The 23,342-nt window shown below is 37.1% G+C and overlaps 1 protein-coding gene across 1 annotated transcript in view; it reads right to left on the bottom strand.

The window, feature by feature from the left end:
- The window catches only part of LOC124620199 (zinc finger protein PLAG1-like), a 104,552-nt gene that overhangs the window by 16,062 nt on the left and 65,148 nt on the right, over nucleotides 1-23,342 (bottom strand). Inside the window, exon 5 of the mRNA XM_047146867.1 lies at nucleotides 21,338-21,425. Within this exon, the coding sequence (XP_047002823.1) occupies nucleotides 21,338-21,425 (88 nt within the window). The remainder of the gene's footprint in view (nucleotides 1-21,337; nucleotides 21,426-23,342) is intronic.

Here is a 23,342-nt window from a genome sequence, read left to right as displayed (position 1 = left end):
GAACAGTATGACTATTACTTACTAGTTTAATAGGTCATGATTCCAAATATTAGAATGAATTATATATAGCTGGATGGAATATCAGGCAAAAGTTGTCCTGGATGACTACCAGTTGAGAAATTTAACAATATACACCAGTGACTTATCTTAGAATATAAGCTGACGAAAGGCAAGCCCAAATTTACAGTATTTGCATATCTAGAATAATATTTCCACAGTGCTGACTAAAATATATTCTTTGAAATTCTGAAGTTATCAAGGGTAAAATACAGTAGCAACTGGCTGTCTATTGTTATCAGAAGGCAAATGAAATACAAGTTACAGTGAATCTCACTAATGAGGATGGTGACAACAGCTTGTATTTCATGTGAGGCAGTGGTGGACAACGTGTGTGAGTTTCCAGTCACTAAAACACATAACCACTGCATTGGGAGGGGGATTAAATTATTACAGAACACCTTTGTGCGGATTTAAATGTCTGCTGCTACCAATGACAATATTACGAGATGGACTAGAAGACGCTAGCACTTCCATCAGAACATGAAAGGTGATAACATGCCTTTTTAAACATTTATTGTCATGGCTAGGAAACTGATAAGATTTTACTGCAAAGAGAATGTTTTTAAGATGCTGACTACATCCGAGATGTAGAAGCAGTCAGAAATGGTCTGGGAGTTCTTAAGCACTGTTTACGTGTACCTCAAACTTTTAGAGTTGTGCAGTTTCTGAAATGACGATGTTCAGGCATTAGGTTTTATATTATAATATTATATTATACTATAAAAACTACTGCACTGTATTAAGAGAATTTATTAAAGAGTCCAGAAGTATGTGCATTATGTCTGAGATTAGCACATCTGATTATAAAATTAAAACAATTTGGAATATTGTTAAAAGGGAAGCAGGGCAACCGAGAGCACAGGAAGACTGTATTCTGTCAAACACAATGAAAAGTTTGTTAATAAGAAGTCAGAACTGGAAAACATTTTTAATAATAATTTTTTAAGTTTTGTGGAGAAAATAGTATCCAGCTATTCATTAGAAAATGCAAGGCAGTATATGGAAAAGGCAGTACCTATGCAATTTGATAAAATTGAAAATCAACCCACCTCTCCTACTGAAATTAGGAAAATAATAAATTCACTCAAAAGTAAAAGCTCACACGGAATTGATGGCATTTCCAACAGAGTGCTAAAAGGTTGTTCCCAACAAATAAGTAGGATTCTCAGCCACATATGCAGTAGCTTGCTGAAACAGGGCATTTTTCCTGACAGACTGAAATACGCTATTGTTAAACCATTGCATAAAAATGGCATACATCTGATGCTAACAACTACCACCCAATCTCACTTCTGACAGCTTTATCCAAAATTCTTGAAAAAGTAATGTATTCAAGAGTAGCATCACATACTTGTAAAAATGAAGTGCTGGCAAAATGTCAATTTGGTTTTCAGAAAGGCTTTTCAACAAAAAATGCTACATATTCTTTCATTGATCAAATATTAAATGCACTGAATAGCCGAACATCACAAATTGTGATATTTTGTGATCCTCAAGGGCTTTTGATTGTGAGAATGATGAAATAATTCTAGATAAGTTTAAGTATTGTGGTATGAGTGGGACAGTGCACAAATGGTTTCATTCATACTTAACTGGAAGCATGCAGAGTCCTCTAACTGAGGAGGTATCAATAATGGTGTCCCACAGTGTTCAGCCTTGGTTCCCTTACTGTTCTTAATATATGTTAATGACTTTTATAGTAATCACACCCAACAAGCAAGAGTCAGCTGAGGAAATTGTAAATAATGGTCTTTCAGAAAATTATTAAGTGGTTCTCTGCAAATTTTGAGAAAACATAGTTTATACAATTCTGTACAGTAAATGGCATAACACCATTGATAAATATAGACTACGAACAAAAGTCTGTCGCTAAGGCAGAATATTCTAAATTTCTGGGTGTGTGCACTCATGGGAAATTGAATTGGAAGAAACACATCGATGATCTGCTGGAATGTTTAGGTTCAGCTACTTATGCTATTTTGGCGATAAACATATCAGTAAATTAGCCTGCTATGCCTATTTTCATTCACTCCTATCATATGGCATCATATTTTTGGGCAATTTGTCACTAAGAGAGAAAGTATTCATTGCACAAAAGCGTGTAATCAGAATAATAGCTGGAGCCCACCCAAGATCACCTTGCAGACATTTATTTAAGGCACTTGGGATATTCACAGTACCTTCGCAACAAATATATTTGCTTATGAAGTTTGCCATTAATAACCCAGCCCAATTCAAAAATAACAGTGAAGTGCATAGCTACAACACTAGAAGAAAGGATGATCTTCACTATTTTGGATTAAATCTCACTTTGGCACAGAAAGGGGTGAATTATGCTGCCACAAAAATCTTTGGTCATTTGCCAAATAGTATTAAAAGTCTGACAGATAAAAATTAAAAGAATTTCTGCATGACAACTCCTTCTACTCAATAGATGAATTCTTAGACATGAAATAGTAATTGTAAAAAAAAAAAAAAAAAAGATAAAAAAATTAAAAGAAAAAAACTAAAAAAGAAAAAAATCAATTAATTATTTTGTGTAAAGAAAACTTATGTTAAAGTGACATGTTCCACATCATTACAAAATGTCATATTCATGGTCTATGGAACAAGGATTAATACATGTATATGTATGTATGATGAAAGAATACTTGAAGTAGTGGACTGACAAAACTCAAGCAATGGCCACTTGTATGCCCACACCTTGCTAAACAACTTTAATGCATGGCAAAATAAATAATAATACAGACCCACTGCTCTTACCACTTTTCATTTAGGGAAAATAACTGAAGAACTTTAGGGTTTGTGGTAGCTTTTTACAGATGCCGAAGGAATATCAGAATTAAAATAGCTAAATCATGGAAATGGGAAGAATTAGCCACAGAAATCAACACGGAAGTGAAGAATGTATTTGGATCAACAAAAGTGAAGAAGAAAGCCTGGTGGAATGAAACCTGTGAAAAAGCAGTTACAGAATGAACAAAAAAGTGGAAAAAATGGAAATGTTATCAATGAATTTAAAATGTGAAGGAATGAATTTATATTGCGAAAGAAAGAAACAGTGAGAATAATAAAGAGTGCAAGACGATCTTTTGAGAAGTCGCCAATTCTTGACGTGCAAAACAGCTTTGCAAAAATAACTCCTGGAATTCCTATCAGACGTTTAAAAAGCACATAAAGGGCTACCAAGTATTTGCTTCGGAGATGAAAATGGTAAAATACATCTAAGCAATACTCAGAACTGTGAAATACTAAGAAACACTTTAAACGACTAGTGAACTGTGAACAACTGAACTGTAAACCAGAATCTCAAGATCTTCATGAAAGCATAGAAGCAGATCCATTACCTACAGCTGAAGAAATTAAAAAAAAAAGCAATAAATACCCTGAAAAATAACAAATCCAGTGGAAAAGACTGTATTATAGCTAAACTTCCAAAATGATCTCAACCAAAAATTATAACTAACCTTCAGACCATGTTTGAAGATGTATGGGAAACTGAAACATTTCACGAGACTGGAAAGTGGCTGTTATCCATGCTTTACACAAGAAAGGCAATAAGCATGATGCAAATAACTACAGATGTATATCTCTGTTGACAGAGATATGTAAAATATTTTCAACAATAAAACAAGGTAGAAGCAACACTTTATAGCCATTTGGGAGAATATCAGAGTGGATTTAGGAAGGGCAGATCTTGCTCAGAACAGATTTTCAACCTGAAGTCCATAATCTGCCACAGACTTACAAACCCTAAAGACATATTGTAACATTTAAAGATTTTAAAAAGGCATTTGACTTGGTTGATAGGTAAACACTGGATAAAATGACCCAAGAATTTGGCATTAAACCTAAACTAGCAAAGCTTATTCGTGAAACGCTTACAGACCCGAAATCAAAAGACAAGTTCTGGGTGAAACATCTAAGGTATTCCAAATAAAACAAACAGGTCTAAGGCAACATAACGGCCCGTCTACACACCTCTTCAACTGCATCCTAGAGAAAAAGAACATAAGGTATCACCAATGAGGATGGGGACTAAGGGCAAAGGTACTGAAATTCAGTGTCTAGCATTTGTGGATGACTTTGTCATTTTTTCTGAAAAGCTAAGAAATGCAAAAATACAAATCAATCTCTTAGTAGAAATGGCCAACAAAGCACGTTTAAAAATTTCTGTTGAAATAAATAAATAAATAATTATAAACATAAAAAATGCTCCAAAATCCTAGTAACAGATATTGGACAGATAAGGAGGGTTAATAAATTTAAATATTTGGGAGAAATGATTCAAGAAAATGGCTTAGAAAAATTTGCTGTAGAAGAAAGAGTATGCAAAATGGAGAGGGCATGTGGTATAACCAGGAACATTTACAAGAGATCTCTGTCTAAAAATTTGAAAATACAGCACTACCACACAGTAACAAAACCAGAATGTCTTTATGCAAGTGAATGTTTAGTACTGACTTACTAATTACACAAAACTGAAGTCCTAGAAAGAACAATCATTCAAAAAATACTTGGTCTGCTAACATATACAGAGGTATGGAAATTAAGAAGTAATGAAGAAGTATATTGCAACATAGAAAACATAGCTGAAACACTACGGAAAAGGTGACTGCTATTTTTTTAACATTTATGTAGAATGAATGGCAACAGATTAACCAAACAGATTTTTAAATATCTTTGCGACAAGAAGTCAAGAACAGCCTGGATTCATGAAGTAAGGAAAGATATGGAAAGAAACAAGCTAAGTGAAAAATATGCAACAGAAAGAGAGAGTTTTAAGAAGAAAATGTCAAAAATGGAAGGATTCCAAGGCAGGAGGGAGCAGAAGATAGGGTCAAAATGGTCTGAGGAGAGGAAAAGGATACATAGTGAGAAGATGTGAGGATACAGGAGGATGAAGAAAGAAGAACAAAGGAGGAAGTACTGAAATTGGCGAATGGTCCTTAGATGATCCAAACAGAAAAAGAAGAAGAAAAAAGAAAGAGAGAAAGAATAATATCAGAAAAAACAATAAGACTTGTTTTAAAAATAAGTGAAAGACATTTCACAGATATCATTTAATTTTATGCATGAATGGGCTCACATTCTGATAAGAAGGTAGACAACCTTTATAGCAAATTAAAGATATTGACAAACGACAGTAAATTCCACAAAATTATAAGAATGGGGAACTTTATTGCAAAAGCAGGACAAAAAGCAAAGAACAAGTCTTCTGTGGGAACAAGATTTTGGAAACTTTGGTTATGATAGGAGTTACGGCATGGGTCGCATATCAGCAGAATATTATGAGCATGTATAGCCTCAAGACAGTTTTCCATAGGAAAAAAAATAGAAAATGGACTTTGAAAAGATCAAATGCAACTAAAATTGAAATTGACGATACTTGGCCAAATAATAAATAAATTGTACACGTGTTGTCATAAATTCATAAGAAGTAGAGCAAACAAATACAAAGCTAGAAAGAAGCAGACTCATGACGTATGAAGTCAGAGTAGCTAATTAAGAGAAGTCATTTCAGAAGATGGAGGTATTCTAGATAAAATTAAGCAACAAGCTCAGTATCTTCTAAAAAAAAATATGTTATTCAAATGAAGGCAACAGGCTAATTCGTTAAGAAAGGTATTTACACAAATAGCATCTGCATCTACATCTACATGGTTACTCTGCAATTCACCCTTGAGTGCCTGGCAGAGGGTCGAAGCATTTTCATACTAATTCTCTACCATTCCACTCTCGAATGGCGCATGGGAAAAAGGAACATCTAAATCTTTCCGTTAGAGCTCTGGTTTCTCTTATTTTATTATGATGATCATTTCTCCCTACATAGGTGGGTGTCAACAAAATACTTTTGCATATGGAAGAAAAAGTTGGTGATTGAAATTTCGTAAACAGATCTCACCACAAATAAAACCACCCTTGTCTCAGTGACTACCACCCCAACTCGCGTATCATATCAGTGACACTCTCACCCCTATTGCACGATAACACGAAATGGGCACTTACACTTTATCGATGTCCTCCGTCAATCCTACCTGGTACGGATCCCACACCGCGCAGCAATATTCCAACAGAGGACAGACAAGTATAATGTAGGCTGTCTCTTTAGTGGGTTTGTCGCATCTTCTAAGTGTTCTACCAACAAAGTGCAATCTTTGTTTCGCCTTCCTCACAATATTATCTATGTGGTCTTTCCAATTTAAGTTGCTCGTAATTGTAATTCCTAAGTATTTAGTCGATTTGACAGCCCTTAGATTTGTGCGATTTATTGTATACCAAAAATTTATTGGATTTCTTTTAGTACCAATGTGGATGACCTCGCACATTTCTGTTTAGTGCCAATTGCCACTTTTCGTGCCATACAGAAATTCTCTCTAGATAATTTTGTAATGGAATTGATCATCTGATGATTTTACTAGATTGTAAATTACAGCATCATCTGCAAACGATCTAAGGGGGCTGCTCAGATTATCACCTAGATCATTTATGTAAATGAGGAGCAGCAGAGGGCCTATGACACTACCTTGCGGAATGCCAGATATCGCTTCTGTTCTACTCAATGATTTACCATGCATCACTATGAACTGTGACACCTCTGAGAGGAATTCACGAATCCAGTCACACAACTGAGATGATACTCCATATGCACGCAAATTGATTAACAGTCGCTTGTGAGGAACAGTATCAAAAGCCTTCTGGAACTCTAGGAACATGGAATCGATCTCAGATCCCTTGTCGACATCACTCATTACTTCGGGAATAAAGAGCCAGCTATGTTGCACAAGAATGATATTTTCTTAATCCATGTTGGTTATGTATCAATAAGTTATTTTCTTCAAGGTGATTCATAATGTTTGGGTACAGTATATGCTCCAAAATCCTACTGCAAATTGAGGTCAGTGATATGGGTCTGTAATTCAATGGGTTACTCTTATTTCCTTTCTTAAATATTGGTGTGACTGTGCTACTTTCCAGTCTTTAGGAACAGACCTTTCGTCAAGTGAGCAGTTGTATATGATTGCTAAGAAAGGTGCTATTGTGTCTGCATACTCTGAAAGGAACCTTATTGGTATACCATCACGACCGGGAGACTTGCCTTTCTTAAGTGATCTGAGTTGTTTCGCAACACCTAAGATATCGACTTTTATGTCACTCATGCTAACAGCTGTTCTGGTTTCGAATTCTGGAATATTTACTTCATCTTCTTTTGTGAAGGAATTACGGAAAACTTTATACAGTAACTCCGCTTTAGTGGTAACATTTCCATCGCTATCATGCAGTGACGGTACTGACTGTTTTTTGCCACTGGTGTACTTTACATACAACCAGAATCTCTTTGCGTTTTCTACCATATTTTGAGACAATGTTTCACTGTGGAAAGCACCTCGCATTGACGTCCACACTAAATTTCGAGCTTCCGTGAAACTTAGCCAGTCTTGGGGATTTTGCGTTCTTCTGAATTTGGCATGCTTTTTTCGTTGCTTCTGCAACAGGGTTCTGACACGTTTTGTGTACCATGGTGGATCAGTCGCGTCTCTTATTAACTTATGCGGTATGAATCTATCTGTTGCTGTCGATACTGTATCTTTGACTTTGAGGCATATCTGTTCTACAATTACTTAATTACCTTGGAAGAAATGGAGACTCTCTCTTAGGAAGGCATCAGACGAATCTTTATCTGCTGTTTTAAATAGATATATTTTGTGTTTATTTTTAGTGGTTTTGGTTTATGTGGTTTTGAGCCTCGATACAATGACCTTGTGTTCACTAATCCCTGTATCCATCATGATGCTCTCTATTAGATCCAGATTATTTGTGGCTAGCAAATGACGATATACCTAAGAAGAGAGACATTCAAATGGAAGGAGATCACTATTAGATATAGGTGGAGTGTTCAAGAAAACAACAATAAAAACATGATTTATTCTGCTGAATTAAACAAAACTCTTTGAAAATGCCTGCCAGATGGAATGACAGGATCCCATGAATATAAGAGGAACAAATGAAAAAAATAAAAGGATGAAGAACAAAAACAAACACTCTTGTTGGGTAGATATTACATTTCATAATTTAATATAGCAGCCAGCACATCAAATAACAATGGAGAAAAACTGTTCAACCATGACATGATTTCTTCAGATGTTTCTACAATCTGAAAGATCACTGAAGAACACAGACAAAATATGTAAAATAACAGTGATGTTGAAGTAACCCCAATGTGGTGGATTAAGCCAGTCACACTATGCAAAGGGAAAACTACTGAGCCATAATGATGTTTCAAAAGAAATAATTCAAGCTGGAAGGAAAGTAATACAAAATGAACTTCACAATCTGTTTACAGAATGTCTGTTGAGGAAGATTTCCCCAAAACTGGAAGAGTGGTGTAAATATTCTATTCTACAAGAAACAAGACAGACAAGTATTAAAAAAAACCACCACACAATCAGTGTCCTTTCTATAATGTACAAGAAATTTACTAAAAGTGTCCCTAAACAACTTAGAAACATCTTTAGTATTTATTTAATCAGGCAGAGGAACAAGCTGCCTTTAGAAATGGATATGGCAGAATTCGTCATTAGTAACTCATATATGGAACAATGAGTATGAATAACCATTTTATCTGAGATTCACAGATTCTGAGAAAGCTTTTGACTCTGTTTTAACTAAACCTTTACTGCCTGCACTTGAGAAACAAACAACTAATTCAACCTACTGAAGAGTACACACAGCATTCTGTTATTTTGTCGAAAACTGATGTCAGAGCCCATGGCTGTGTACAAAATATAGGTTGACTCTCACATAGAAGACAACAGCAACCAGCCAGTTTTTAAAATGCAATTTATTTATTTTTTTGGTTCTTTAAATAGTACCATTAGTACTTTGGACTGAAAGATTCATCTTCAGATGGCTAGTTCATGTTAATATACATTTTACATTAGCTTTCACACCCTGTTTTCCTTAATGATGAAATTTCCTTGGGGGTGGTGGTGTCACTGAAAAATCCGGTCCATTACATTCCAGTGCTGACTGTTAGTGATCATGCAGCAGCGAAGACTGTATGGTGCACGTTTTTAAAATATAATAATACCAGAGAAGGAAAGCTGATACTCACCATATAGCGGAGACGCTGAGTCGCGATAGGCACAACAAAAAATTCCACACAATTATAGCTTTCGGCCATTAAGGCCTTTGTCAGCAGTACACACACACACACACACACACACATGCACACACATGCACGCACACGCACGCACACGTCTGCAGTCTCAGAGAGCTGAACCTACACAGTGTAGTTTCAGCTCTCAGAGACTGCAGACGTGTGTGCAAGTTGATAATTGTGTGAATCTCTTTGTTGTGCCTATGGTGACTCAGCATCTCTGCTATATGATGAGTAGCAAATTTCCTTCTCTGGTATTGTTGCATTCCATCCTGGATTTTACATTGTTTGATTTTTAAAATATATGTACACACATAATCCAAATCACCACTCGCACACCAAGAAGTTTCACCACATGGGAGTATGTACACAAAGATGGCAATATCACAACCATAACAATGCCAAAGACTTTGGCATGGTTATGGTTGTGATATTGTCATCTATGTGCACAAATTACATAAACTGACAAACAACAGTAAATTCCACAGAAGTATAAAAGAATGCGGAACTTTATGGTAAAGACTTCAGCATTGTTATGGTTGTGATATCGCCATCTGTGTGTACACATTTCCATGTGGTGAAACTTCTTGGTGTGTGAGTGGTGATTTATATATTGCGTGTACATATATTTTAAAGAATTGCATCATACAGTATTAGCTGCTGCATGATCACATGCAGTCAGCACTGGAACGTAGTGGCACAGATTTTTCAACGACACCACCACCCAAGGAACTTTCATCACTTGGGAAAACAAAGAGTGAAAGCTAATGTAAAACGTATCTTAACGTGAACCAGCCATCTGAAGACGAATCTTTCGGTTCTAAACCAGTAATGGTGCTATTTAAATAAATAAATAGCACTGTAAAAAGTGACTGGTTGCTGTTGTCTTCTCTGTAAGAGTCAACACATCATTCTACTTCTTCAGAACAGTGGGAGTTTTAGCACTGAAAGGTTAATCATGCAACAAAATTCAACACAACAAAAACTTTTCTTGCCAGCATTAGAGGAATTTTTCCAGTATCTAAAATGAGAAAAGAAAAAGGAATGTGCTTTAATGCAACACACAGAAACCACCTTTCTTTTGCTGATGACATTGTACTGTTTGCCTCAAGTGCATATAAACTCAACAACTAACGGCAGAAGTAAATAGTGGAAGTTTGCAAGTAAGCCTGAAAATTAATTACAGTAAGACTACAAAAACAAAATATTAACACATTAAAAATAAAGTTGTACAAATTAACAATAATATGACTGAGCAAACTGACGTATTTAACATCATTGAAAACAATAACTGGATGGACAGAGGAAAAAATTTAAAAAACTATTTAAGAAACAGAAGAGTAAACTTTTAAACTATGAGACCAAGTTGCTGACCAGTACTTCCTTCAGGAGACAAATTTCTTATTACTGCTGATAGACACATGTAAAGGTAAAGGAAATTACCTCAGATTTCAGAACCAACAGTTCCTTCTTCGAGGTGGAAGGACTGATAGTTTGGGGAGGATTAAAAAGGAAGAGCAGGATGCTCAGGCCCCAGGAAGGGTGGGATGTACCTGTAGTGATATAAATAGATACATAATAAGGGCATGGAATGCTTCTGACAAACAAAAATTTTCAGAACTAAGATTCTTATATACCTGAAATAGATAGTTTCCAATCAGTATGCATTACTGTTTCCTACCTATGGCAGCCACTGACTTTTCATTGGGAAAAAACATTCAAAATTGGCACTGCTAAGCAGGCAATTGAGAGAGCATATTGGAAATTAAAAGAGAGAGAGAGAGAGAGAGAAGACTGATGTGGAAGGTTTAATCATGACAGTGAAGAAAACAAAATGGAAGTTGAAAAATTTGTGATAAGCTCCTATGGGACCAAACTGCTGAGGTCATCAGTCCCTAGCCTTACACACTACTTAAACTAACTTATGCTAAGAACAACAGAAATACCCATGCCCGAGGGAGGACTTGAACCTCTGACGGGGGGCAGCCGTGTGAACTGTGGCAAGGCACCTCAGACCGTGCGGCTAAAATGGAAGTGGACAGGATATCTAGCCAAGTTAAAGGATGGTAAATGGACCTAGGAAGATCTTTGCTTGATTTCATGTGATAACAAAAGAGAGAAAACGAGCTAATGGAAGGTGGGCATATGATAGATGGCAATATGTCACATAACATGCAGTAGTGACATTGATGTGTGAAGCAGAAGCTTGTAAATCATGGAGTTTTCTGCAGCTGCTTCCACCCAACAGTAGATACTGCAGGCTACTACAGACAGGAAGGTAGGAAAGCACGAGAAAATGCACATACACAGTTTTTGGTGAATGCTCTCTGACAGCATCTGATCTGGACCCACATATAAAGTGTGGCCGAATTTTGTCTGAAGCAGTAACAGCATACAAGATAAAGTTTATTTCAGGACTTAAAGCAACATAACCATATCCGCAAAATTGTTATAATTCAATGGTCTATTTAATTCATTATATAACATGCAAATACCTCAAGCCAACTGGGATAAAATTACAAAAACCACAACAAACTAGAAAATGTGTTCCATGTGGTACTGTCAACATGACACATTCCTCAATTTGGCAGATGAGAGGAAAGGGTTAGAAGGTTAGAAGAAAAGGAATTATTCAGGGATCAGACAGGTAAGTTATTGAGGATCAGGGTACAAGGAGACACAGCATGAATAGGGCAAAATAAAAACTAACAATGCAATACCAGTGACATTCAAAATGTGAAATCGCTGAACAGGAGGCAAAAATTTGGGCCCTTGAGGCTGAATTAGAGAATGTGAATTTGGAATTATGTAGACCAAGAAAGGAAAAAAGAGGTGGGATGCTGAGAAAAGCTAGCAAGCAAAGGGCAAAAAAGGGAGACACTTTTTAAAAAAAACTTCCGAAATTCCGTTAGTAAGTCAGTTTGGCTTGCTATCTGAAGTAGTGGAGGAAAGGCCACATCCAGATGTAGTTGAATGTAGAGTGAAGCAGAATATTAACTGAAAGAAAAAAAAAAGACAGATCAGGGTCAAATCAGAACAGGAAGACAAGAATTCTGCTTCTAGGTAGCAATTCTGAGAGGGGTGTAGGCCAGCAGCTTAAGGAGAAATTAGGTGCCCAATACCAGGTCACAAGGTGACAGAAAACTTCAGTCAGCTATGCAGGGACTTTGAGAAGGAAGATTAGGTAGTAAGGGGGAGTAAGAAACAGCCTGGCTATATGAATCCAAGACTTAGTATTATGAGTGACCTGGATAAAATAGGAGCAGAAACTGGGCACACAAATGTGGGGTTTGTGGAGGTCTCTCAGCACCGTGATTGGCCCTGGGTAAACACTGCTGTAAGGCATGTTAACACTGAGCTGAGCAGGGCGATCCAGACACCAGCAAAATCTCACGTAAGTGTTGTTCCAGTTGATGCTATTGGTAGGTGGGGATAGACTACACATGACCTGCACCTAAATAGGAAGGGGAAAGATACGTTAGCTTCTCTATTAGCAAATACTGTAATAGGGGCCACAGTCACACAATGGATGATCCCTGTGGTTAATGGGATCATGCAGACAGGTTTTTTCTGGTTAAAACCAAAGTCCAGACAGACAACAATCAAGAAAAATAGAATAAAAGAAGCTCCACATACCAAATATTGGGATAAAGCTAAGGATAGTATCAACTTACTTCATCAAAATATCAGGGGAGTAAAAAATAAAGTAGTGAGCAGTTAGTACGTCTAGATGATCTCAAAAATAAGAATGAGATTGATATACTCCGTCTGACTGAACACCATGTAACTGTGGGGATGGAAAGTCTCAGTATAAATGGGTATACTGTAGCTACTGACTCTTGCAGATCCAGCACAGATAAAGGAAGAGTTGCCATTTACACAAAACACGTGTATAAATACAAAACTGTAGAAGTAACAAATTTTGTTCCGATCAGCACTTTGAAGTTTGTGCATGAGAACAACAGATAGATAATGTAGTGTTGATATTAGCAACAGTGTACTGGTACCCATTGGGGATTGGGAGCTATTCATAAAAAAAAGTTTGACTACCTGTTATGCTGTCTGTCAGACAAAAAAGAGAAGTTGTTAATCTGTGTTGATTTCAATGTATACTTTCTAAGCCATTCTATAGGAAAAGTAAAATAGAAATGTTATTAATGACATATAACTTAGAATCAGTGATCAATTTCCCAGCATATATAGCTCAAGACAGTAGCACTCTAATCTTGTTGTGGTCTTCAGTCCAGAGACTGGTTTGATGCAGCTCTCCATGCTACTCTATCCTGTGCAAGCTGCTTCATCTCCCAGTACCTACTGTAGCCCACAGCCTTCCGAATCTGTTCAGTGTATTCATCTCTTGGTCTCACTCTAAGATTTTTACCCTCCATCCTGCCCTCCAATACTAAATTGGTGATCCCTTGATGCCTCAAAATATGTCCTACCAACCGATCCCTTCTTCTAGTCAAGTTGTGCCACAAATTTCTCTTCTCCCCAAATCTATTCAATACCTCCTCATTAGTTATGTGATCTACCCATCTAATCTTCAGCATTCTTATGTAGCACCACATTTCGAAAGCTTCTATTTTCTTCTTGTCCAAACTATTTATCGCCCATGTTTCACTTCCATACAAGGCTACACTACATACAAATACTTTCGGAAATGACTTCCCAACACTTAAATCTATACTCGATGTTAACAAATTTCTCTTCTTCAGGAACGCTTTCCTTGCCATTGCCAGTCTACATTTCATATGCACTCTATTTCGACCATCATCAGTTATTTTGCTCCCCAAATAGCAAAACTCATTAACTACTTTAAGTGTCTCATATCCTAATCTAATTCCCTCAGCATCACCCGACATAATTCAACTACATTCCATTATCTTCATTTTGTTGATGTTCATCTTATATCCTCCTTTCCAGACACTCTCCATTAACTTCAATTGCTCTTCCAGGTCCTTTGCTGTCTCTGACAGAATAACAATGTCATCGGCGAACCTCAACGTTTTTATTTCTTCTCCATGGATTTTAATTCCTACTCAGAATTTTTCTTTTTTTTTTCCTTTACTGCTTGCTCAATATACAGATTGAATAACATTGGGGACAGGCTACAACCCTGTCTCACTCCCTTCACAACCGCTGCTTCCCTTTAATGCCCCTCGACTCTTATAACTGCCATCTGGTTTTGTACAAATTGTAAATACCTTTTGCTCCCTGTATTTTACCCCTACCACCTTCAGAATTTGAGAGAGAGTATTCCAGTCAACATTGTCAAAAGGTTTCTCTAAATCTACAAACGCTAGAAAAGTACGTTTGCCTTTCCTTAATCTATCTTCTAAGATAAGTCGTAGGGTCAGTATTGCCTCACGTGTTCCAACATTTCTACGGAATCCAAACTGGTCTTCCCAGAGGTCGCCTTCTACCAGTTTTTCCATTCGTCTGTAAAGAATTTGCGTTAGTATTTCGCAGCCGTGGCTTATTAAACTGATAGTTCGGTAATTTTCACATCTGTCAACACCTGCTTTCTTTGGGATTGGAATTATTATATTCTTCTTGAAGTCTGAGGGTATTTCACCTGTCTCATACATCTTGCACACCAGATGGTAGAGTTTTGTCAGGGCTGGCTCTCCCAAGGCTGTCAGTAGTACTAATGGAATAATGTCTACTCCTGGGGCATTGTTTCGACTTAGGTCTTTCAGTGCTCTGTCAAACTCTTCACACACTATCATATCTCCCATTTCATCTTCATCTACATCTTCTTCCATTTCCATAATATTGTCCTCAAATACATCGCCCTTGTATAGACCCTCTACATACTCCTTCCACCTTTCTGGTTTCCCTTCTTTGCTTAGAACTGGGTTTCCATCTGAGCTCTTGATATTCATACAAGTGGTTCTCTTTCCTCCAAAGGCCTCTCTAATTTTCCTGTAGGCAGTATCTATCTTACCCCTAATGAGATGCCCCTACATCCTTACATTTATCCCCTAGGCAGCCCTGCTTAGCCATTTTGCACTTCCTGTCGATCTCATTTTTGAGACGTTTGTATTCCTTTCTGCCTGCTTCATTTACTGCATTTCTGTATTTTCTCCCTTCATCAATTAAATTCAGTATTTCTTCTGTTACCCAAGTATTTCTACTAGCCCTCATCTTTTTTACATAATTGATCCTCTGCTGCCTTCATTATTTCATCCCTCAAAACTACCCATTCTTCTTCTACTGTATTTCTTTCCTCCATTCTTGTCAATCATTCCCTAATGCTTTCCCTGAAACTCTCTACAACCTCTGGTTCTGTCAGTTTATCCAGGTCCTATCTCCTTAAATTCCCACCTTTTTGCAGTTTCTTCAATTTTAATCTACAGCTCATAACCAATAGATTGTGGTCAGAGTCCACATCTGCCCCTGGAAATGTCTTACAATTTAAAACCTGGTTCCTGAATCTCTATCTTATCATTATACAAACTATCTGAAACCTTCCAGTATCTCCAGGTCTCTTCCATGTACACAACCTTCTCTCATGATTCTTGAACCAAGTGTTAACTATGATTAAGTTATGCTCTGCGCAAAATTCCTCCTCCATTTCTTACCCCCGTTTCACATTCACCTACTATGTTTCCTTCTCTTCCTTTTCCTACTATTGAATTCCAGTCACCCATGACTAAAAAATATTTATCTCCCTTCACTATCTGAATAATTTCTTTTATTTCATCATACATTCCACCAACCTCTTCGTCATCTGCGGAGCTAGTTGGCATATAAACTTGTACTACTGTGGTAGGCATGGGGTTCGTGTCTATCTTGGCGACAGTAATGCATTCACTATGCTGTTTGTAGTAGCTTATCCACACCCCTGTTTTTTTATTTATTATTAAACCTACTCCTGCATTACCCCAATTTGATTTTGTATTTATAACTCCGTATTCACCTGACTACAAGTCTTGTTCCTCCTGCTACCGAACTTCACTAATTCCCACTATATCTAACTTTAACCTATCCATTTCCCTTTTTAAATTTTTTAACCTACCTGCCCGATTAAGGGATGACATTCCATGCTCCAATCCATATAACGTCAGTTTTCTTTCTCCTGGTAACGATGTCCTCCTGAGTAGTCCTTGCCCAGAGATCCGAATGGGGGACTATTTTACCTCCGGAATATTTTACCCACGTGTACGACATCATCATTTAACCATACTGTAAACCTGCATGCCCTCGAGAAAAATTACAGCTGTATTTTCCCCTTGCTTTCAGCCGTTCTCAGTACCAGCACAGCAAGGCCATTTTGGTTAGTGTTACAAGGCCATATCAATCAATCATCCAGACTGTTGCCCCTGCAACTATTTTAAAGGCTGCTGCCCCTCTTCAGGAACCACACGTTTGTCTGGCCTCTCAACAGATACCCCTCCATTGTGGTTGCACGCACGGTATGGCTATCTGTGTCGCTGAGGCACGCAAGCCTCCCCACTAACGGCATGGTCCACGGTTCAGGGGTGGGCGGGGTGGGAGCACTCTAATAGATAAACAGATTATTTAGCACTCTAATAGATAATGCATTGGTACAGGAAGGAATGTAAAACTAACAAATGCTTTCCCTGTGATAAATGGATTATCAGACCATGATGTACAACTGATTAACTTACAAAACTTAGCAGGGTGTACAGTTCAGAAACCATTAAGTAAAAGTGTAAGGCTGCTTAACCTGGTATCTATACAGCACTTCAGAGAAAGTTTTAGAAATTTTCTTGACAAATTTATTTCCCTTTTTTAACATTGCTGTCAAAAAAAGCTAGATGCTAAATGTAACACCAAACAGTTTTCAAAGAAACCTTGGATTACTACTGGTATTAAAGTGTCTTCAGAAAGAAAAAGAAAACTGAGACAGCAAAATTAAGTAAAGACCCAGAACTAATTTTATGCTATAAAAATTATTGTAACATACTGGGAAAAATTGTCAGAAAACTCAACAAATATGTATCTTAGAGATGAAATTAACAACTTGAGCAATAAAATAAATTCAATATGGAATGCTGTTAGAAAGGAGACAGGAAAAGTAACCACTGGGGTAGGTAGTATTACTATTAAAAGAGAATGAGACCATCTTAGCCAACAATACACAATTAGCTAATGTATTTAACAACCATTTCTTAAGTGTAGGTGAAAACATTGGTGAAAGTAGTTCAAAAGAAAAAGCCAAGCAGTGCACGGAAGAGTCAGTCAGTTTCAAGAAATCTTAGTCTGATTAATTTTCACCTAACAACCTCTTGTAAAATAAGGAAAATCATTAAATCTTTGAAAAATAAATGCTCTGTTTGAGTAGATGACATCTCAAACAAGGTATTAAAACAATGTGGAGCAGTTACAGCTGATGTTCTGAGTCACATTTAATGCATCACTAACTCAAGGTATTTTCCCAGACAGGTTAAAATATGTCATTGTCAAGCCTCTCTACAAAAAATGGGACACCACAGATGTCAATAATTACTGGCCAGTATCCTTGCTTACAGCATTTTCAGAAACTGTCAAGAAAGTAATGTACTCAAGAGTGGTTAGCTATCTGAACAGTAATGGGATACATAGTAAATCACAGTTCGGATTTCAAAAATGCTGTTCCACTGAGACAGCAATATACAATTTCACTGCCCACATAATAGTGTCTTTAAATAGCAAAATGTCATCAACAGAAATTTTCTGTGACTTATCCAAAGCATTTGATTGTGTAAACCATGACAGTATGTTACAGAAATTACATTCTATGGTATAAATGGAACAGCATATGAGTAGTTTAAGTCATATCTACAGAACAGGAAGCAAAAAGTTTCCCACTTCAGCTAACTTCAATCATGGGTCCCCTTCTGTTCTTGATATAGGTGAATGACCTCCCTTCTTATCTGAAATAAGGAGCTAAACTGACACTGTTTGCTGATGATACAAGCATAATTATTAATCCAGTAAAAGAAGCTCCAATATAAAATGATGCAAATAATGTCTCTGGAAGAGACACCAATTGGTTTTCTGCGAATGTGCTTGCTCTGGACTTTGAGAAAACACAGTACATCCAATTTTCTGCTGCAAGGAGTACAGTTCTTTCGATAAATATATCAACAGCAATCAGTAGCAAAGGATGAGCGTACTAAATATTTGGGTGTACTTATAGATGAGAATCTTAGTTGGAAAATTCGTATTTTGGATCTCCTAAAGCAACTAGGTTCAGCAACTTTTGCAATCAGAATAACTGCCAATTTTGAGGATACAGAAATTAGTAAGCTAACACACTTTGCATACTTTCACTCCCTGATGTAATACGCAATAATATTTTGGGGTAACTCACCACTTTGGCAAAAAGTATTCACTGCTCAAAGGAAGGTGGTTAGAATAATGAGTGGGGCCCATACACGCTCATCTTGTAGGATCTGTTTAAAAGGTTAGGAATTCCTAGAACAGCCTCACAGTCGTTTATATAGTAATGAAATTTGTTCTCAATGACATGGACCAGTTTAAGAACAACAGTGACATTCGTGATTATAATACCAGAAGAAAGAAATACTTACACTACCCTCTACTTAACCTATCTTTGGCACAGAAAGGGGCAAACTATACTGCTGTCAAACTTTTTGATAAATTACCAGATGAAATAAAATGTCTGGCAGACAGCAGTAATATTTTCAAAAATAAATTGAAATGGTATCTCCTTGACGACTCCTTCTACACCACAGATGAATTCTTGAATAAGAATAAATAAGTCTATAGGTATAATATATGCATTTTGTGGCATTTAAGGGAATGGGGTAGGTAATAATTTTAAGCTAAAAAAGAAAAGAAAAGAACCAAACTTGATTCATGTGTGCATTTCTTATGCACTTGACACATTCCCCATTTTAATGGTTACCATGAGGTTGATCAATGGAACAAGTAACTAACTAACTAGGAAGTTAGAAAAAAGGTAGAGAGGGAAGCTGACAAGTCTGAGATTAGGGAATGAGGGACTGTAATGAGAAATGCAGGGGTGACAAGCATAAACTGTGAAACGTTAAAAGGAAATATACATAAAAAACGGAAAATAAAAGGAGGAGGAAAATGGCAGACATGACATGATAGAAGAAACAGTTTGGGAATCACACCAGGTGCAAAAAGAGAATAAAAAGAAAAAGACAACAGATCATGTGGGTGACATCAGAAATGCACACTTAAGAAAAAGTTCCCACTTGCATAGTCTTAAGGTAGGGGGCACTGGGAAGAAGAGCCTAAATTGTTCCAATGGTGAAGCAGGCTTTTATATTCAAAAGCATATTCAGTGATGGACAGACTGCAACAATAAACTGAATAATGGACACAAATTAGCAGGTTCATGAAACGGGTCACCTTACTACTCTTTCCTTTTTTGGGAAGGCTTGTCCTATCAGTTTCTTGACTGGGGCAGGCAGTGATTAAGAAAAGAGAATTGTGTAAGCAGAATATGAAAATGTGGCTAAGAAACAGGTTGAGGAGTGTTACGGGAAGACCAAGATATCACAGAGGATGCTAAAATGTTGGTTAATGAAGTACAGGGTGATTCAAAAAGAATACCACAACTTTAAAAATGTGTATTTAATGAAAGAAACATAATATAACCTTCTGTTATACATCATTACAAAGAGTATTTAAAAAGGTTTTTTTTCACTCAAAAACAAGTTCAGAGATGTTCAATATGGCCCCCTCCAGACACTCGAGCAATATCAACCCGATACTCCAACTTGTTCCACACTCTCTGTAGCATATTAGGCGTAACAGTTTGGATAGCTGCTGTTATTTCTCGTTTCAAATCATAAATGGTGGCTGGGAGAGGTGGCCGAAACACCATATCCTTAACATACCCCCATAAGAAAAAATCGCAGGGGGTAAGATCAGGGCTTCTTGGAGGCCAGTGATGAAGTGCTCTGTCACGGGCTGCCTGGCGGCCGATCCATCGCCTCGGGTAGTTGACGTTCAGGTAGTTACGGACAGATAAGTGCCAATGTGGTGGTGCTCCATCCTGCTGAAATATGAATTGTTGTGCTTCTTGTTCGAGCTGAGGGAACAGCCAATTCTCTAACATCTCACAACATGCGTGCTACATTTTCATCACTCGTTCTCGGCCATCCAGAACTTTTCCCTTTGCACAAACACCCATTCTCTGTAAACTGTTTATACCAACGTTTAATACACCACCTATCAGGAGGTTTAACACCATACTTCGTTCGAAATGCATGCTGAACAACTGTCGTCGATTCACTTCTGCCGTACTCAATAACACAAAAAACTTTCTGTTGAGCGGTCGCCATCTTAGCATCAACTGACGTTGACGCCTAGTCAACAGCGCCTCAAGCGAACAAATGTACAACTAAATGAAACTTTATAGCTCCCTTAATTCGCTGACAGATAGTGCTTAGCTCTGCCTTTTGTCGTTGCAGAGTTTTAAATTCCTAAAGTTGTGGTATTCTTTTTGAATCACCCTGTATACTGGATAAGTGAATGTCTTCAACAAATCATAGCCCTTACAAGTGGCTTGAACATTTCAGATCCGAATAGTAACCAGTATTTGAGGAATTATGTTTGTTTTGTCTAAGATGATAAATCTGAGACACCTATAATGATATAAAGAACTTGCTTGTGAGTTTGCTGATGAGGTAATTATGGGAACTGGTTGCAGAGGTGATTCTGGCAGTGTAGTTTTGCAGTAAGTCAAAGTGCAAACAGATAAATTTATTGTTAGTTCTGAGGCTGTACACAAGGGTAAATTCCAAATGGAAAGAATAACAAAAATTTAAGCACAATCCCCACGTTTACAACTTACAAAAAAGAAAAATCTTTATGATTTAAACTAAAAGAAGGAAGCAAAAATGAAAATTACTGAGATGGAGCGAAAAAAAGTAATGTGAATTAAAACAGTGTGTGCTGAGACATTTGCTGCACAGATCTGCATTATGCAAAGGCTCGAGACAATTTCTTAATTTGACACACAATTTCATCTATGAAGTAGTTTCATTATAGCGTAACACTGCTGAAAGAAAGCTTCATTATGATAAAGAAAATCTGCTTGGAATTTAATATCACCCCTTGCTTTTGTAGATGTTTCCTCCTTATACTTATACATTACTTAATTTTTACCTTCTGTTTTGTGTAGAGGTGAAGTTCCCATGCAGGCGGCATATTCCTTGGCATACCACACACGTAACTCCTCCCCAGCAGTGATATCCTAAAGTGAAAAAAACATTAAAAATCACTATTTAGTTCTCTTTAATATCTTGTGTAATTTTTAATAAATTAGACAACAGTCTCCTGTACGCCAATCACACTATTTTCTTCCTAACCTTCGAATTTTATCAATGTGTAATTATAATGCAAGTAGCTTCGAACAATAATTTAAAAAAACGTACTAAATGTGTGCTGTGTTGTGAAAGATGTCATTTGTGAATGCTGTCTTGCTCAAGATAAATATGTATTTTAGTTGTAACGGCATAATTCTTGTCAAAAAATGTGAGATATTTCCCTCTTGCTCATTTGCTTAGCATACATGGTTAAATTTTTAGATATGTACACAATCACAAATTATCCAAAATTACAACTATTTGGTATTAATGAAATTACTGGATGATGTTAGTTAACAGTCCTCTAATGAGTTACATGTATGTTGTTCTTACATGTCTAACAGAGATTAATTTTTGGACAACAGAAGAGTCTCACCGTTCCTATGCAGGTACATTTTTTTTTTTTTTTTTTTTAAAGAAGGTAGATTAAAGTTACCTCACTTGGCATGGAATGTATATTGAAAAGACAGATTATATGCCATAGAAGGGGAGAGTGTTTATCAAGAATGAAATAGGTCTGTCTGTGAAGTTCTCTGAAAGCGAGTAACAGGTCTAGGTGAACTCAACGTAACTATTGAATTTTTTTTACCAGTCAGTATGTAAGACATGGCAATAGGTATTCCTAGTGTAGAGAAAGAGTTGAAAACAAATAAGTTGTCAGGCCCAGATGAAACTCGAATTCAGTTTAACAGAGAGTACTTACTCTATGGTATTGATCCCTTACTTAGCTTGCATTTATCAAGAATCTATCACCCAGTGCACAATCTCAATGACTGGAAACAAGTTCAGGTGGCTGCTGAATACAAGAAGGGCAAAAGAGTGGACTGCAAAATTATAGACCAATATCCTTAACACTGTTTGCTGCAGAATTCTTGAACAAATTCTGAGTTTGAATGTAACAAATTTCCTTGTGACAGAAAAGCTTCTGTAAACAAATCAGCACAGATTTGGAAACTATCTGTCTTGCAAAACTCAGATTTCCCTTTTCTCATATGACATTCTGTGAACTATGGATGAAGGGCAACAGGCAGATTCCATACTGCTAGATGCCCACAAAGCATTTGACGTGGTGCCCTGCTGGAGTCTGTTAACAAAGGTCCAAGCATATAGATCAAGTTCCCATATATGTAATTGGTTCGAAGACTTCTTAAGTACTAGAAACCAGTAGCCCGTACAAAGTCCCAATGTTTACACAGTCCAATTTGTTTTACAGTCCGATGGAGCCACTCTCACAAATGATGATAATGATAAAATGATGAGGACAACACTAATACCCAGTCCCTGGGCAGGGAAAATCCCCAACCCGGCCAGGAATCGAACCCGGGACCCTGTGATCCAGAGACAGCAGCGCTAACTACTAGACCATGAGCTGCGGACTCTAGTTGTGATGAATGGCAGCTTGCTCTAAATGTAGAAAAATGTATGTTAATGCAGACTGAGTAGAAAAAAAGATTTCCATAATGTTCTAATGCAGCATTAGTAGAGTGATTAAATATCTAGGCATAATGTTGCAAAGTGATATGAAATGCAACAAGCACATAAGGACAGTAGAAGGGAAGGCAAATAGTTGACTTTGGTTTATTTGGGGAAATTATGAAAGTGAAGCACATATATAAAGGAGATCACATATAGAACACTAGTGCGATCCATTCTTGAGCACTGCTCAGGTGTTTGGGATCTCCACCAAGTCAGATTAAAGGGAGACATTAAAGCAATTCATAGGTGGGCTGTTAGATTTGTTACCAGTAGGTCCAATTAACACACAAGTATTATAGAGATGCTTTGTGAACTCAAATCGGAGTCCC

This window comes from Schistocerca americana, chromosome 6, assembly GCF_021461395.2.
Source record: "Schistocerca americana isolate TAMUIC-IGC-003095 chromosome 6, iqSchAmer2.1, whole genome shotgun sequence".
In the NCBI taxonomy this organism is placed as follows: Eukaryota; Metazoa; Arthropoda; class Insecta; order Orthoptera; family Acrididae; genus Schistocerca; species Schistocerca americana.
The sequence above is the reverse complement of the archived record's forward strand: the minus strand, read 5'-3'. Positions and strand labels throughout refer to the sequence as shown.